Source organism: Hyla sarda, chromosome 1, assembly GCF_029499605.1.
Source record: "Hyla sarda isolate aHylSar1 chromosome 1, aHylSar1.hap1, whole genome shotgun sequence".
Classification (NCBI taxonomy): domain Eukaryota; kingdom Metazoa; phylum Chordata; class Amphibia; order Anura; family Hylidae; genus Hyla; species Hyla sarda.
The window spans coordinates 193,912,319-193,929,736 of NC_079189.1; the positions used below are offsets into that span (position 1 = coordinate 193,912,319).

General features: G+C 42.3%; 2 protein-coding genes across 5 annotated transcripts in view; one reads left to right on the forward strand and one right to left on the reverse strand.

The window, feature by feature from the left end:
- Nucleotides 1-12,570, forward strand: part of MANBA (mannosidase beta) — a 108,264-nt gene extending 95,694 nt beyond the window's left edge. For all 3 annotated transcript variants that reach the window (XM_056566472.1, XM_056566478.1, XM_056566487.1), the window contains 2 exons: nucleotides 842-1,099; nucleotides 12,267-12,570. In XM_056566472.1, the coding sequence (XP_056422447.1) occupies nucleotides 842-1,099; nucleotides 12,267-12,494 (486 nt within the window). In that variant the 3' untranslated portion in view covers nucleotides 12,495-12,570. The remainder of the gene's footprint in view (nucleotides 1-841; nucleotides 1,100-12,266) is intronic.
- A 148-nt stretch (nucleotides 12,571-12,718) lies between these two features.
- The window catches only part of NFKB1 (nuclear factor kappa B subunit 1), a 128,554-nt gene continuing 123,854 nt past the window's right edge, over nucleotides 12,719-17,418 (reverse strand). For both annotated transcript variants that reach the window (XM_056566460.1, XM_056566452.1), the window contains one exon: nucleotides 12,719-14,721. In XM_056566460.1, coding sequence (XP_056422435.1) covers nucleotides 14,552-14,721 — 170 coding nt within the window. In that variant the 3' untranslated portion in view covers nucleotides 12,719-14,551. The remainder of the gene's footprint in view (nucleotides 14,722-17,418) is intronic.

Consider the following 17,418-nt stretch of genomic DNA (forward strand, 5'->3'; position numbering starts at 1 on the left):
TGGACAGAGGTGTCAGCAGAGAGCACTGTGGTCATGACAGAAAATAAATCCAAAAAGACAAGAATTTTCCCTGTAGTATAAAGCCTCTAAAAAGTACTGGACATCCACCGGAGTACCCCTTTAAGAGATGTGTGTTTTTTAAATTTTTTAATTTTTCATAAGAAATATTGCCAATTGGAGTGTTTTTTTTGAAGATTTGAAGTCTTCAGGCTATAAAAACATGGTGCATATGTACTGCATTTTCTACAAGTTTTCACCATGTTTTGGCAATATTTTTGCTGAGATTTTCTAAAACCTTTTACTGTGGTTTTTACTGTGATTTTCATTATTGCGGTAAATACAACCATTTTTGCTGTTATGTGGGGAAAATCGCAACAAAGACATACAAAACACGGCAAAAATGCAATGTGTGAACCTATCCTCAGGGAAGATGTAGAACTACTTTGGCAGCAGTAGCAGCATACAGATAGAGCTGGGTGGAGTCTGTCATCTACAATGAGAATATAAAAGGTGATGTCATCCCGTAGTGTACTGGAAGTAAGCTGACCTAGGACTGACCACTTCCTCTGCCATTTTACATTAAACAGTGATTTTCTGTGGGTCAGACTTGTGATCACATGAGCTAGTTACAGTAATGAAATATGTGAGTGCAGCTGTGCTGGAAAGAAACAAATGGTGCTTTAGAACTAGTAATGGTGAGTGTACAAAAAAAATTTACTCTTTCTCTCTCATACAATGTTTGGCGTGAAGAGGTTAACAAGGTAGTGGATGGTTTGTATATGTAATTGTGATGTAAAATGCTTTAAAGTGCTTTTGGTGACTCTAATTTAACTTTTTTCAGATTACAGTCTACAAATGGGACTCTCTGGTACCAGTCTGTGAGCGAGTGACAGATGAGTTTATTTTAAAATCTAGGACTTCTAAATTAATCTACAAAGAGTCAATTCCTGAACTGCTTAGTAGATGTGGTAACACTACCAGGCAACAAAGTGTGGTTGTCTTCTATCTGTTACACAATGAGAACATTTCTGGATCAAAGAACTGGCATTTTTTAAGCTCCTTGAAGGAGGCACAAGGACTACTAAAATCTAATATTACTGTAAGTACTACTTATCTGAAAGCTTTATAACAAAACCAAATGCTGGATTTGGTGTGTGATGAGTTTGATGATTTTTAATTAATTTTTATGTCATGTGGTTTGTATGGGACCTATATCGGAGCTGTAAAGGGGAATTGCACAATTAAGCAATTATAAAAAAGTTACATATAACGTGCCTAAAAACCTTTTGCATAACCCACAACCCTTTTTATACAGAAGCCAAGCTCCTTTGATGGACGAGGTGCCTAAGTGTCTCAAACAAAGAATGGTTACACCCTTTTTAATAAAATTTAAGCTTTAGGCTAAGTTTCACATTGCTTGCTTTTCTGGCAGTTTTTTGGAATACTGCCACTGCAGTTTTTGAGCCAAAGCCAGAAATGTATTCAAAAAGAATAGGACATATAAAGGAAGAACGTCTCCTCACTTATGGATTAACTTCTGACTTTGGCTCAAAAACTGTGGTTATTTCTAAAAATGTATAGATTCTCTCTCTCTATCTCCTCTATCTCCTCTATCTCCTCTATCTCCTCTATCTCCTCTATCTCCTCTATCTCCTCTATCTCCTCTATCTCCTCTATCTCCTCTATCTCCTCTATCTCCTCTATCTCCTCTATCTCCTCTATCTCCTCTATCTCCTCTATCTCCTCTATCTCCTCTATCTCCTCTATCATCTCTATCCTGCTCAGGGCTCACGATGGGCATTGTCGGGTATCGCGGGGCAGCTTCCTTACCACTCACTGGCCCTGCCTACTTGTGGCAGCAGCCTGTACTTTTCTTCAGCGCGCCACCGCAGTCCCTATCAGTAGGGATGCGATCGCGCAGCCATCTGCACTTTATTTTCGCTTTGCAGACGGTGCGCACGATGGCCCCCCCCCCCCCTACTTGAGGCCACAGACGCACATGGTATGCCGACATACCTCTACGTCTTCTGGTTCGCCCCGATCTGCTCTCCCAGGGTCCTCTCTGCCACCCCAATTTACTGTCTCTGCATTTGACGGCGTGGCGGTTGAAACCGGGGTTCTGCGGGCTCGGGGGTTTTCTTCCAGGGTGATTCGCACCATGCTGTAGGCTCGTAAGCCTTCCTCCTCTAGGATTTGCCACTGCACCTGCGGCCCTATTTCAGGTGGTGTGAGGCTCAGTCCATCTCTCCGGTTATCTTTTCCTTTCTGTGCTTCCTGGCATTCTTGCAATCCGGTCTGGAACAGTGTTTTCCGCTCAGCTTCCTTTAAAGGTCAAGTTTTGGCTCTTTCTACTCTCTTTCAACGGCCGTTGGCTTCCAACCCACACGTTCGTATCTTCCTGCAGGGCGTGGCCCATGCAGTTCCGCCGTACCGGTCTCCCACTCCTCCTTGGGATCTCAACCTGGTGCTCAGTGCTTTGAGGGAAGCTCTGTTCGAACCTCTTCGGGATGCTTCCCTTCGTGTTCTTTCCTGGAAGGTCGCCTTCCTCATCGCCATTACCTCCATTAGGAGGGTCTCTGAGCTGGCGGCTCTCTTGTCGCTCTCCCTTCTTGGTCCTTCACCAGGACAAGGTGGTTTTCGGCCGCCTCCCTCCTTCTTGCTCAAGGTGGTCTCCTCCTTTCACGTGAACGAGGATCCTTCCTTCTGTCTGGCTCCATCCAATGCCAAGGATCATTCCCTCCATTGTCTGGATGTGTTTCGCACTATCTGGACCTATCTTTCGGTCACCTCTTTCCGGCAGGGTGACTCTTTCTTTGTGATTCCGAAGGGTTGTCACAAGGGTCTTTCGGCTTTGATGGCGACCATTTTGCGGTGGATCTGTTCTGCCATCTCTGAATCGTACCGTCTTAAGGGGAAGGTCCCACCCTTTTGGGTGACTGCTCATTCCACGCATTCCGTTGGGGCTTCTTGGGCACTACGCAATAGGGCTTCGGCCTTGCAAGTTTGCAAGGCAGCCACCTGCTTGTCTTTGCACACCTTCACTAGATTCTACCAGGTGCACACTTTTGCGTCCGCTGATGTCGGTTTGGGTCGCAAGGTGTTGCAGGCAACAGTGGCTTAGTCTTCTGCCTGATTCTGTTTTGGGTATTTTTTTTGGGTACCTTCTCTGGTATCTGTGTCTCCCGATGGAGCCGACCGAGGAAAAGTCGATTTTTTTTTTTTATGCTTAACGTAAAATCTCTTTCTCGGGAGATCCCATTGTGGTGATGGGACAGCACCCACCCTTTTTAGTTTTGGCTACTGTGGTTTGGTTTTCTGTCCAAGGGGTAGTGTTCGGTTATTTTTTGTCTAGTTCCCTTGGACGCCTACTGGTTTCTTTCTCAGCCAGTCCTCGCCTACTGCTTTGGGACTAAACTGATTAGCTCAGAGACAGTAGACGAGGTATATCCTGCTAGGAGGGGGCCGACGTCTTTTTGTATGCCTAGTGTCAGAAAGATATACCCCCACGGTCTCTGTGTGCCCCAAAGGATCCTCCGAGAGAGATTTTACGGTATGCATAAAAAAATCTTTTTCAGGTCTCTCCGGAGATGTTTTTAATTGGGTTAAACCCCTTAACGACGCAGGACTTAAATGTACGTCCTGGTGAGGTGGTACTTAACGCACCAGGATGTACCTTTTATGTCCTTTACATGACCGCGAGCATCGGAGCGATGCTCAGGTCATGCGCAGCAGGTCCCGGTTGCTAGTAGCCGCTAGGGACCTGCCGGTAATGGCCGACATCCGCGATCGCACGGATGTCCGCCATTAACCCCTCAGATGCCGTGATCAATACATATCACGGTATCTGCAGCGCTGTAGTCACTAAAATGGATGATCGGATCGTCCGCAGCGCTGCCGCAGGGATCCAATCATCCAGAACGGCAGACAGAAGTTCCCCCACCTGCCTCCGCTGCCTTCCCACGGGGTCTTCTGCTCTGGTCTGAGATCAAGCAGACCAGAGCAGAAGATGACCAATAGCACAGATCAGTGCTATGCCCTATGCATAGCACTGAACAGTATTAGCAATCAAATGATTGGTATAAATAGTCCCCTATGGGGACTATTAGTGTAAAAAAAATAAAATTTGAAAAATCCCCTCCGCCAATAAAAATGTCAATTGTCCCATTTCACCCCCCCCCCCCCCCCCCCCCCCCCCCCCACACAAAAAAAAGTGTAAACAAATTTCAAATTTAATAAACTTATTTGGTATCGCCGCATGCGTAAATATCCAAACTATTAAAATATAATGTTAATGATACCGTAGGGTGAACGGCGTGAATGTAAAAAAAATAAAAAAATGTATGCTTTTTTTGACATTTTATTCCCAAAAAAATTTATAAAAAATGTATTAAGTTTTATATATGCAAATATGGTTTCAATAAAAAGTATAGATTATGGTGTAAAAAATTTGCCCTCACGCCGTCGCTTATACGGAAAAATGTAAAAGTTATAGGTCTCCAAAATAGAGGGATTTTAAACGTACAGTGGTCCCTCAACATACGATGGTAATGCGTTCCAAACGGACCATCGTTTGTTGAAACCATCGCATGTTGAGGGATCCGTGCAATGTAAAGTATAGGACAGTGGTCTACAACCTGCGGACCTCCAGATGTTGCAAAACTACAACACCCAGCATGCCCGGACAGCCAACCGCTGTCCGGGCATGCTGGGAGTTGTAGTTTTGCAACAGGTTGAAGACCACTGTTAAAGGAAGTTTACTCACCTGTCCCCACCTGTCCCATCACCGCTCATTACCGCTGCCCTGGATGTCGCCACGTCCCCGGGGTGTCCCCGACGCTCTGGCAAGGCCTCTGCTTCCCCGGCATCCTCGCTCTCACGTCGCCGCTATCACGTTGCTACGCACGCCGCTGCTATTGGATGACTGGACGGTGTGCGCAGCGACGTGATGACGTCGATGGAGAGAGCAGACGATGCAGGGGGATCCTGAAGAAGATGCACCGGAGCCCCGAGGACAGGTAAGTGATCATTAGCGGACCACACGGGGCACCGTAAACCGCTATCCGGTGGCAGCTGAAGCAGTCTGCTCTGCCGAATAGCCGTTTATGCGATGGCCCCGACATACAAAAGCATCGTATGTTGATGCTGCCTTCAACATGCGATGACCTCTGAGAGGCCATCGCATGTTGAAATTATCGTATGTCGGGGCCATCGTAGGTCGAGGGGTCACTGTACTAATTTGGTTAAAAAGTCTGCAATTTTTTTTTTTAAGAGCAACAGTAATAGAAAAGTATGTAATTATGGGTATCATTTTTATTGTATTGACCCAAAGAATAAAGAACACATGTCATTTTTACCATAAATTGTACGGAGTAAAAACCCTTCCAAAAATTTTAAAATTGCGGTTTTCTTTTTAATTTCCCTGCACAAATAGTATTTTTTTTTTGTTGCGCCATACATTTTATGATGAGTGATGTCATTACAACGAACAACTGGTTGCTCAAAAACAAGCCCTCATACTAGTCTGTGGATGAAAATATAAGAGTTATGATTTTTTTTTGAAGGAGAGGAGGAAAAAAACGAAAACTTAAAAATAAAATTGTCCTTAAAGGACATCTGCAGCGTGATTAACACTTATCCCCTATCCACAGGATAGGGGATATGTGTTTGATCGCGGGGGGGTCCGACCGCTGGGACCCCCTGTGATCTCCTGTACGGGGGCCGCTGCTGTCCCGTGCAGGGGGGCGTGCCAGCCGCAGCATGACGTTGCGGCCGGCACGCCTCCTCCATACATCTCTCTGGGGGAGGCAGCGTTCGTACCTCCCCCAATAGAAGTGTATTGGGACGGGGAGGAGACGGGGCGCTATGAGCGCTAATGGCGGCGCCCCGTTATCTTGTAGATAGGGGATAAGTGTATATTGCGCTGCAGTTGTCCTTTAAGGGGTTAAAGACGGGACTCTGGCAGGGCCACTAAAGGACTTTCAGAGTTGTCCCTAAGCCACTCATATCTTATCTTGGCTGTGTGGTTAGGATCATTGACTTGCTGGAAGGTAAACCTTTGGTCCAGAGCACTCTGAATCAGGTTATCATTAGGAATATTAGAGATGAGCAAACTTACAGTAAATTCGATTCGTCACGAACTTCTCGGCTCGGCAGTGGATGACTTTTCCTGCATAAATTAGTTCAGTTTTCAGGTGCTCCGGTGGGCTGGAAAAGGTGGATACAGTCCTAGGAGACTCTTTCCTAGGAATGTATCTACCTTTTCCAGCCCACCGGAGCACCTGAAGGCTGAACTAATTTACGCAGGATAAGTCATCAACTGCCGAGCTGAGAAGTTTGTGACGAATCGAATTTACTGTAAGTTCGCTCATCTCTAAAGAATATCTCTGTACTTTGCTCCTTTCAGCTTTCCTCAACCCTGACCAGTCTGACTGTCCCAACCACTGAAAAACACCCCTAAAGCTGCCACCACCCTGCTTCACTGTAGGGATGGTATTGGGCAGGTGATGAAGCAGTATCTATTTTTCTCCAAATATATTGTTTAGAACGGAGGCGAAAAAGTTGAACCTTGGTTTCATCTGCCCATAGAATTTTGCTTCTAATAGTCTGAGAACCCTTTAGGTGTGTGTTTTTTGTTTTTTTTTGCAAATTCCAGGCGGACTTTGAGGTGTCCTTTACTGATGATAAGCTTCTATGTGGCCAGAGTAGAGTGCCGCAGCGATGTTGGCCCCTATGTAATTTTTCCCATCTGCACACAGAATGTTTGAAACTCAGCCAGAGTTGGCATTAGGTTCTTGCTCAACTCTCTCACCAAGGCCCATCTCCCCGATTACTTAGTTTGTGGGGTGACCAACGCTAGGAAAAGTCCTGGCAGCTCCAAATTTCTTCCATTTAAGAATTATGCCCACATTACCTCAAACCTTCCTCCCCCCCGCATTGTAATGTTATAAACCCCCCCCCCCCCCCCAACCCAATAAAAATTTCAATTAGGCTTTTTTTTCTCATTTTCCAAATAAAACACTGTAAATATAAAAATAAAGGTATTTGTTATCGGAATTGTCTAAACTCTTATATTCCTGATACCTTAAAGTAAAAAGGCATAAACGCAAAAAAATTCCGAATGCCAATAGTTGTGTTTTTTTTGTCACATGCCAAAATAAATTAAGTGATCAATAAGGTAAGTTTGGTGTTATTGGAATCGCTCTGAACCATAAAATAAAGTTTACATGTCCAGTTTTACCACATGATAAACTCCCCAAAAAATGCATTGCCAACAAAAATTTTATTTTTGTTCATATTTACCCTACAAATATTTTTTTTTTCTGGCTATGTAATACACTTTAAATTTTTATCATATAATGTAATTGAAAAGTACAACTTGTCCTACAAAAAAAAAAGAAAAAAAGCCCTAATAGAACTTAGACAACAAACTGTTAATACAGTTTTAATTTTCCACTGGCAAAAGAAGAGCCGTCTCGTCCTGAGACAGCAAACTGTGTATGGTGCAGGCTCCCGACTCGAGCCCGCGCCATACCGGCCGGTCCGAGCTAATTCCTGTAGTTGGGGGCTGCTGTTAATAGCAGACATGCGGCAATTGCCGCCGCTGGCTATTAACGCTTTAGATCGCCACTGTCAAAGCTGACAGCGGTGTCTAAAGGGACCTTCAGACTCCCTGGTGGTCCAGTGGGGTGGATTGCCGGAGGGCTTACCTCTCCTTCTGTGCTGGCTGTGGCTCTGTTATTAAGAGCCTGGCTGAACCAGGCTTTATCAATCGAGCGCAGATTCCTCCTTAAAGTCCCCTAAGGGGACTAATAAAGTGTGTAAAATAAAAGTTTAAAAAAACAGATTAACCTATTCCATTTTAAAAGTTTGAATCACCCCCCTTTTCCCCCAAATTTACATATAAAAAATATGTAAACAAAATTAAAAAAAAATATTTGGTATCTCCACGAACGTAAATGTCCGAACGTTAAAAGTAGAATGTTAATTAACACCTTCCTGCTATAGGATGTATGCATACGTCCAATCATCTGACACGTTCGCACAATTGGACGTATGCATACATCATAGCGATCTCCGGGCAGCGCAGGAGATCGGCGACTGGACCCGGCTGTCAATCACAGCCGGAGTCCCGCCAGAGCCGCGATCACGTAGGTCCGGGCAGCATTAACCACACAGATGCCGTGATCAATCCTGATGACGGCATCTATGGTATTGACAGGGGGAGCGCTCTCCCCCTGTTCTCCTACGGTGCCGCCGCAATCCAATCGCGGGTCGCTGTTGGTTGCTATGGCAGCAGGAGGTCAGATCATGACCTCCTGTATGCCTGCTACGAAAGCCTGTGAGATCCAGCCAGAGGCTGGATCGCACAGGCTGTAGTGTGTGCAGCTCATCAGGTTATACTGTGCTGCAGTACAAATGTATTGCAGCATAGTATAACCTGTAAAAAGTGTAAAAAATAAAATAAAAAGTTCTTCAATAAAAGTATGAAGTGTAAAAATTTTTAAAAAAATGCCCCTTAATGTCCCAATAAAAGCCCTGTATTATCACCAAAAAAGATCAAAAACACAAATCATATAAGTAATAGGTATTGCCACGTCCGTAATGACGTGTACTATAAAACTATAATGTAAATTATCCCACACGGTGAACGCCGTAAAAAAAAAAAACATTTTAAAAAAAGCGCAAAATTCGCCAATTTTGGTACAAATAGCGGAATAAAATACCAATAAAAAGTACAGCTCATCCCGCAAAAAAATAAGCCCTTACTCAATGGTGTCGGAGGAAAAATAAAAAAGTTACGGCTGTTGGAAAATGAATGGCAGAAAAAGAATTTTGCTCAGAGAAGGAAAAAGAACATAGAAAGCTACCGTATATGAAATGGGTATCTCCATAATCGTACCGACCCACAGAATAAATATAACATCACTTTTACCGTACAGTGTACACCATAAAATAAATAAATAAAAAAACGCCAGAAATTTTCGTTTTTCACAATATTTTGAAGTTTTTCACAAAAAATCCTTCATGTCTCAACAAAAATGCACCACTTATATAAAGTACAATATGTCACGAAAAAACTATCTCAGAATCGCTCTGCTCAGAAAAAGCGTTCTAAAGTTACCATTTAAAGAGATACATGTCAAATAAAAAAAAAGAGCCTGGTCATAGAGGTAAAAAATGGGTCGTTCCTTAAGGGGTTAAACTGCATGGTAAATGGCGTTTAGAAATTTTAGAATTTTGAATTTTTTTATACATAATTTGGTCGCTTTGTATACCCTAAAAAACGTGAAAAAAGCGATCAAAAAGTCACATCAAAACAAATGGTACCGATAAAAACTTCCTGGCGCAAAAAATTAGCCCTCCCCATATACGGAAAAATAAAAAGGTTATAGGGGTCAGAAGATGACGATTTTAAACGTACTTATTTTGGTGCATGTAGTAAAACCTATATAAACTAGGTATCCTTGTAACCATATGGACCTACAGAATAAAGATAAGGTGGAATTTTTACCGAAAATTGCACTGCGTAGAATCGGAAGCCCCAAAAAGTTCCAATATGGTGGGTATTTAAAAATTTTGCCCCACAAATATTTTTTTTCTGGTTTTGTCATAAATTTTATTTTGGGGAGCGTGGTCTGGCTGCCTTGCTGCATGTACGCCTGAGCTGAGAGCTCAGTCTCCCGGAGTGTTACAAATCGACTTTCCACCGCGTCCAGCCACCTAATTTTGCATCTACCGGGTGCCTTAACCTCCTGAGTATGCCCGGGAGAAGAAGGAAGCCAACGGGCCATGCTACGCTCGCAAATTTTACTTCACAAGAGCCGCAGGCCCCCCGCAAGATGGCGGCGGCAGAGAAGAGAGACACGAGAGGTGTTCTGCAAGAGAACAGCGAGCCTCTCCTCCGCATCTGTCCTCCCACACTAACCTGAGGCGCTCCACAATGGACCCAGCAATGCCGCCGAGAGACTCTGCGGGTGATGATTCTCTGGCCGTCTGCTGTTCTCACTCCTCACATGGCAACAGATCCTCCTCCCCATCGGTGAGTGAACGCCACCATACCTCTGCTTCTGTGTTACGTGACTCAGCTCCATCCTCCCCCTCCTGCAGCCCTCTCAAGCAGCGACAGAAAATAGATGGCTTATAGGGAGACATAGGCTGCACCTCCCAACTTCACACTGCCGAGCTGCTCAATTCAGGTGGAGATGCCCTCATGGCCTTACAGGTGGCTAACATGGCTTTAACAGACACCACTATGAAGGAGATGATGCTCCTTCAACCCAAGTCTTTATTGTCTTTCACTCTCTGCTTAATCCTCTGTGTAGAGATAAGGGATCTGGGAGGCAGGATTGATCACATGGAAAAAAATTTGGGGACTTTGCCGGCTCCCACAATGAGCTCATAGATGCCCATAATTCCGTTGAGGATACAGTCTCAGTTATGAAAGCTAAACTGGCGGACCTTGAGGACAGAGGTAGGAGGAATAACGTAAAGCTGAGGGGAATCCCAGAGTCCATCCCCCCCCCCCCCAGAGACATTCCTCAGTATGTCCGTACCCTTCTGCAAACTGCCTTACCTAACTTGCCGCCTGCTGATTTGGAGATTGACAGGGCTCAGAGTCCCCAGACCCAAGCATCTTGCTGAGACAGTTCCGAGAGATGTGCTCGCCCGCATAAATTTTTTCAGCGTTAAGGAGGAACTAATGTCCTTCTCCAGGAAAAACAAAGGCCTGCCAGCCCCGTTCTATAAGACCATGGTATTTGCGGACTTATCTGCTGCCACATTGCAAATTCGGCATGCTTTTAACCCCATCACCTCCGCACTCCTGATATGCCCTACAGGTGGGGCTTCCCGGTGCGCTTGCTGGTACACCACAAGGATAAACTGCATGTAATCACCTCGGTTGAAAAAGGCAAGCTCCTCCTGAAGGACTGGGATATCTCAATTCCTGCTCCTCTGACCTCGGCTCCGACGAAGTTCCAAGGCGAATGGTCCACTGCATGATGATGGCTGGATGACTGTTCGGGACTTACCTGCAGATGGGACTCTGACCCCACGATGTTTGATGGTTCTCCATCTTACACTCTCTTTTGATGTGTATCCTTTCCATTGCTTTCTGCATGTTGGTTGGTTGGTTTTTTTTCTTCTTACTTTGACCGTCCTAGTTTATGCTATCTGTCTACTTGGTCTTTTTACCACCTTACCTGTGCCATACTTGGGGGGGGGGGGGGGGGCAGAGAGACACTCTCGCTGGGAAGTGCTCCACCCTCACTAGGTTACCATGTATTTGTTTCAAATATTTTACTGTTCTTACTAGTATATCATGGTGTTAAAGCTTATTAGTATCAGCACCAATGGTCTTAATAGCCCGATGAAGCGATCTCATATGTGGAGGCAGATACTAGATTTGAGAGGGGAGGTTTTATGCATACAAGAGACGCATTTGCTATTCAGAGATGCATTAAGGTTGTAGCCCCAGATTTTCCATTCCCACTTTCACACTAAAACCAGAGGTGTAGCGATAGCCATCAGAAATACCGTCACATTTCTCTTACAAAACCAAATTTCTGACCCTAAGGGCCGGTTTGTGATCTTGATTTGTACTATGAATAACGTGGTATATACATTAGTCGCATTATATGCCCCAAATACCTTCCAGCAACGCTTTTTGAAAGCTCTCATGCATACCATACACTCAGTGCGAGAGGGTAAATTGCTTATGTGCGGAGATTTTAATATCACTATAGATCCCCATGTAGACTCCACATCTCCAAAAACTAGAGTTCCCACACCACTGGCGGATCTTCTTTGGAAGGAAGATCTTTATGATGTATGGCGTTCTCACCATGCTCTCGAACGTGACTACATGTTTCATTCTGGAATGCACAATGTGTACTCTAGGATAGACTTCTTAGTTGATAGGTCGATAATTCCTCTCTCCATTGACTCCTCCATTGAGGTCATCCAGTGGTCTGACCACGCCGCTGTGACTTTAACCTTAGATGAGCACCTCAATTCCCCCCTCAGATGAGCCTCCAGATTGAATAAGATTTTGTGATATGATGTCATTACAAAGTGAAATGAGTGATGCAAAAAACAAGCCCTCATATGGGTCTGTAGGTGGAAAATTGAAAGCGCTATGATTTTTAGAAGGTGAGGAGGATAAAAACGAAAGTGCAAAAATGAAAAATGGCCTGTCCTCAAGGGGTTAAATTATGCTATTTTAAGTTTATGGTAATTTCATGTGTTTTTTTTTTCTTTTTCTTTAGGTGTCTATTTCCATTGAAGAGGCAGCTTTTGTGTTTACCCTGATTAGCTCCAGTCCATCTGCTTTTGTTTGGCTTGATGTCTGGGACATTTCAGGAAGGTTCAGTGATAATGGATTTCTTCTTATTGCGGAGAAGACAGTAGTTTATTTCTATGCCTGGGAACCTACAACCATTGATGATCTAAAGAAGTCACTCCACATATCCACCATACAGGACATTTATCAATAGGACTCTGGAGCCTGGTGCTATAAGCTGTGTTAGAATGTACACATTTTCAAGCACTGAATAAAATATTTGGATTCTTTTTTATTATTTTTAATATCTTATGTCATAAAATGTTCTTCTGTTTGGCTGTTACTAAGCACTATTAATACAAACAGTGGTAAGTGCTTAAAGGGGTACTCTGCATAGCAAACGTTATACATATGTTGTCCTCTCATGGACAGACCAACTGTATTATAATATACACTTATTACCTGTACTGGGATGTTTTCCCTGTAGGAATATGCTGTGACAGGCATGAATTAAAACTGACATACTTGTCCAATTTGTCTGTACCTGTCATTAACAAAAACTTTTTTTATAATGAAGATAATACTATTATATGTATATCTGTAATATACATTGGTTAAAAAAAATGTGTATATTTTTGTCCCTAAAACTAGTGCCTGTGTGTCTGTGAGAAGTCCAAATACGGGAGGTGTGGGTGGACAAGCAGGGCTCTGTGCAGTGAGGCTCTGTGACACCCCCCTCAGGATGATTGACAAGCCAGGAGCCTGCACAGAGTCCTGTCCTCACTTCCTGTATTTGGTCTCCACACAGAGACTCAAAGGCAATAGCTGCAGGGACAGCATTTGTTCACCCAAAAATATACACGTTTTTTAATCAATGTTTATTACAAATATACATATAATAGTATTATCTACATTATATAAAGTTTTCTTTAGGACAGGTACACTTTAAAAGAAACCTGTCAGTGGTTTCATGCTGCCCATCTCGGCACACAATGATTTAATATGAAACACTTATACACACATAGGGAGAGACACTTAAGACCAGCAGGGTGCAGAGAGCAGCCACTGCGAACTGCCCTAATTATTTTCTAAATTTCCCAAGTATTCCAGATTATATTACAGTGTGTCAGGATCACATTTCCTCTCCTCTCTGTTTCATGCTGTCTTCTGTTTGGGCAGCATGAAAACACTGAAAGGTTCCCTGTTCCCACCACAGACATAGATATACATTAAGCACTTTTAAGTAATATGTTATGTCACTTTAAATAGGAACTTTTTCTTTAAAAATCTTCTTGTCGAGATGTGTATAAAGATTTTTTTTTTAAATCTGTGAACATGGGCTCCAGATAGCTTGGCTACGCGCACTCCCCTTTCTCCATTTAACCCTGTAAGAGATATGGAAAAAACATATCCTTCTGATCCTTAATTTATTTTGTTGGAAACGCATTGCATATTAAATTAAATTCATTTCTTGCTACTTTAAGAGCCTCCATATTCTGACAAAGTTGTCAAGAGTTAATAACGGTCTAAAAAATATAAATACCCTATTTAGACTGTCGTTAATCCCACTTATTTTCCTAAAAATCAATACAATAAAATCTGTGTAATGCATATACAGATGTTTTTATAGGGTTCTAGTATATACTGTGTAGTGCCTATAGAGTTGTAGAGTAGTATTTTCTTATAAAAGGGTGAATGACTGTGTGACATGTTAATATTTAGGTGCTTTAAATGTCTTGGTTTTTTTTATCTAGTGTCTTAAATACTATATTAAAAACATTTTTTCAGATCTAGTTTAGTAAAGCTTTAGAGTAGCTTTTTATGGATTATTAGTGTTACAAATCTAGAAGAAACAAAGCTAGAAGGAATTCATTATTTTATTATAAAATGCACAATATAAAACCTTTCTTAAAATATATATAATAAGATATTAAAACAAAGACCTGAAAAAGGTTACAAGGTGCCAGACTTAATATGTATTTCACGCCAATATGTAAATAATTAAGTCACAAACCTTTCTACTGGCAGTTAACTGAGGGACAATAATAGAATTAAAAATGTTCTGCCATTTTCAACAAACCTCCAAGTCCCCTGTGCCTTGATATAAGTGATTGAGACTTAGAAACATCTGAAATTGATAATCTTTGGTTACACACGTTGAGGTGTCAAATGTAACAAGTCTGTATGATGCCTCAGTCTTTTCAGTGGCTCTATAGTTTCCAGTGTAGATTGGTTGCCTTTAGAAAGCACAGTCTTTTACACAGCACTATTTCAGATGAGCGGAACATCAAGTTGAGAATGGAGTTCTGAGAGTCCAGACCCTACTTTCTCAAATTCACAATGTGAAAGGTTCAGCTTTCTAAAGGATGTTTCCACCCCGCTATCGCACATGCTCTCCTGGTATTGTTGCTTGAATTCATCACATGCTGCTATCTCGGGATCTACATAAAAGAGAATAACAATAAATTCTGTGTTGGGGGGGAAAAACACAATGCTCAGTGGTTTTTATTTATTACACAGTGCACCAGACAACCTAAAAATGCACCAAATGTATCACAGTGTATCATGGTGTTAAATAAATCTGGTCCATCCTCAGTTTAGACCAACTATGAGGTAGCTTGCATTACACTAAAATGTTATGCCACAATTTTGGTGCATGGTATACCACTGAATTATAATGTCCCTGTCCCCAAAAACAAATAAAGCACATATGTTAGCCAATATTTTGGCACAAATTATACCAGAAGTCTTACACTTGCTATAGTAAACCATTGTTTTTTTTTATATTATTGTATTATCTTATATAGCTATTGTGTTTTATATTAAAGGAGTAGTCCAATATAACCAAAACGTATCCCTTATCTGCAGGGGTCTGACCACTGGGACCCCCTTACGATCTCTCACCCGGCACCCCAGCTATCTGCCTGAAAGGCTAGGGGCAAGTTTTGTTATAGTGGAAAGACACAAAGAATTAGACTGGTGGGTACACACCAAACTTTGCTGAGCCTTCTATAGTTAAGGTACAAAAAGTCCCATAAATGAGGAACATCAAACAGTACTTAACCTTTAAATATTCAGATTGTATTTATAGGACCTGCCGCAGTTTCTTTTAGGTTATCTGATACATCTTTGCAATAAAGCTTTAAACTAAGAGAGCTGCCTGAAAAGTAGCCCAAGGAGTCCAAGCATTTAGGAATGTGTATCTGGAATGGGATTGCCATATTTTATGCACATTCAGTTTCTATGCCTCCTCCAGTCTGGAGTTATCCGATGCGGAGGAACAAGGAGCCCGGCAATGGCAATCAAATGTTGCATCAAACAAATGTATGATTCTTTATAACCTTTTGGGAACATATTCAGTAATGTAGTCTCGGTAGGTGGAGGTATTTGTTTTACAGATAATCTGCCGTGCATTGTTCATGTTTGCAAACTGAATGCTGTTGCAGGATATGAAACCAGTAGCAAGAGGTCATCAGCATATACAGCAGTCATGCTCCCTGCCCTCAAGTTCAACTTATTTAATTTAATAGTCTTGCTGCAGGTTTTTTTATTTGTACAATGCAGGCACTGATTTTTATAAAACATATTATTTTGCAAATAAAAGTCCATTATTTTAAATCAATGTCACAGCTTCATACAGTCATGGCCATAAATGTTGGCACCCTTGAAATTTTTCTAGAAAATCAAGTACGGTATTTCTCTCAGAAAAGGATTGCAGTAACACATGTTTTGCTATACACATGTTTATTCCCTTTGTGTGTATTGAAACTAAACCAAAAATGGGAGGAAAAAATTGGACATAATGTCACACCAAACTCCAAAAATGGTCTGGACAAAATTATTGGCACCCTTTCAAAATTGTGGAAAAATAAGATTGTTTCAAGCATGTGATGCTTCTTTAAACTCACCTGGGGCAAGTAACAGGTGTGGACAATATAACAATCACACCTGAAAGCAGATAGAGGAGAGAAGTTCACTTAGTCTTTGCATTGTGTGTGTATGTGGGTGCCACACTAAGCATGGACAACAGAAAGAAAAGAGAACTGTCTGAGGACTTGGAACCTTGAGATTGTTGATATTTTTCCACAATTTTGGTTCTCAAGTCCATCTCCAGAGATCTAGATTTGCCTTTGTCCACTGTGCAACATTATCAAGAAGTTTGCAACCCATGGCACTGTAGCTAATCTCCCTGGGCATGGACTGAAGAGAAAAATTGATGTAAGGTGTCAACGCAGGATAGTCCAGATGGTGAATAAGCAGCCCCAAACAAGTTCCAAAGATATTCAAGCAGTCCTGCAGGCTCAGGGAGTATCAGTGTCCGCGCAAACTCTGCCGACATTTAAATGAAAATGAAACTCTATGGCAGGAGACCCAGGAGGACCCCACTGCTAACACAGAGACATAAAAAAGTAAGATTACATTTTGTCAAAATGAACTTAAGTAAGCTAAAATCCTTCTGGGAAAATGTCTTGTGGACAGATGAGACCAAGATAAAGCTTTTTGGTAAAGCACATAATTCTACTGTTTAATGAAAACAGAATGAGGCCTACAAAGAAAAGAACACAGTACCTACAGTGAAATATAGTGAAGGTTCAATGATGTTTTGGGGTTGTTTTGCTGGCACTGGATGCCTTGAATGTGTGCAAGGCATCATGAAATCTGAGGATTACCAATGAATTTTGGGTCGCACTGTACAGCCCAGTGTCAGAAAGCTGGGTTTGCGTCCAAGATCTTGGGTCTTCCAGCAGGACAATGACCCCAAACATCCATCAAAAAACACCCAGAAATGGATGGCAACAAAGCGCTGGAGAGTTCTGAAGTGGCCAGCAATGAGTCCAGATCTAAATCCCATTGAACACTTGTGGAGAGATCTTAAAATTGCTGTTGGGGAAAGGCGCCTTCCAATAAGAGAGACCTGGAGCAGTTTACAAAGGAAGAGTGGTCCAACATTCCGATTGAGAAGTGTAAGAAGCTTATTGATGGTTATAGGAAGCGACTGATTTCAGTTATTTTTTTCAAAGGGTGTGCAACCAAATATTAAGTTAAGGGTGCCAATCATTTTGTCCAGCCCAATTTTGGAGTTTGGTGTGACATTATGCCCAATTTGCTTTTTTTCCTCCCTTTTTTGGTTTAGTTCC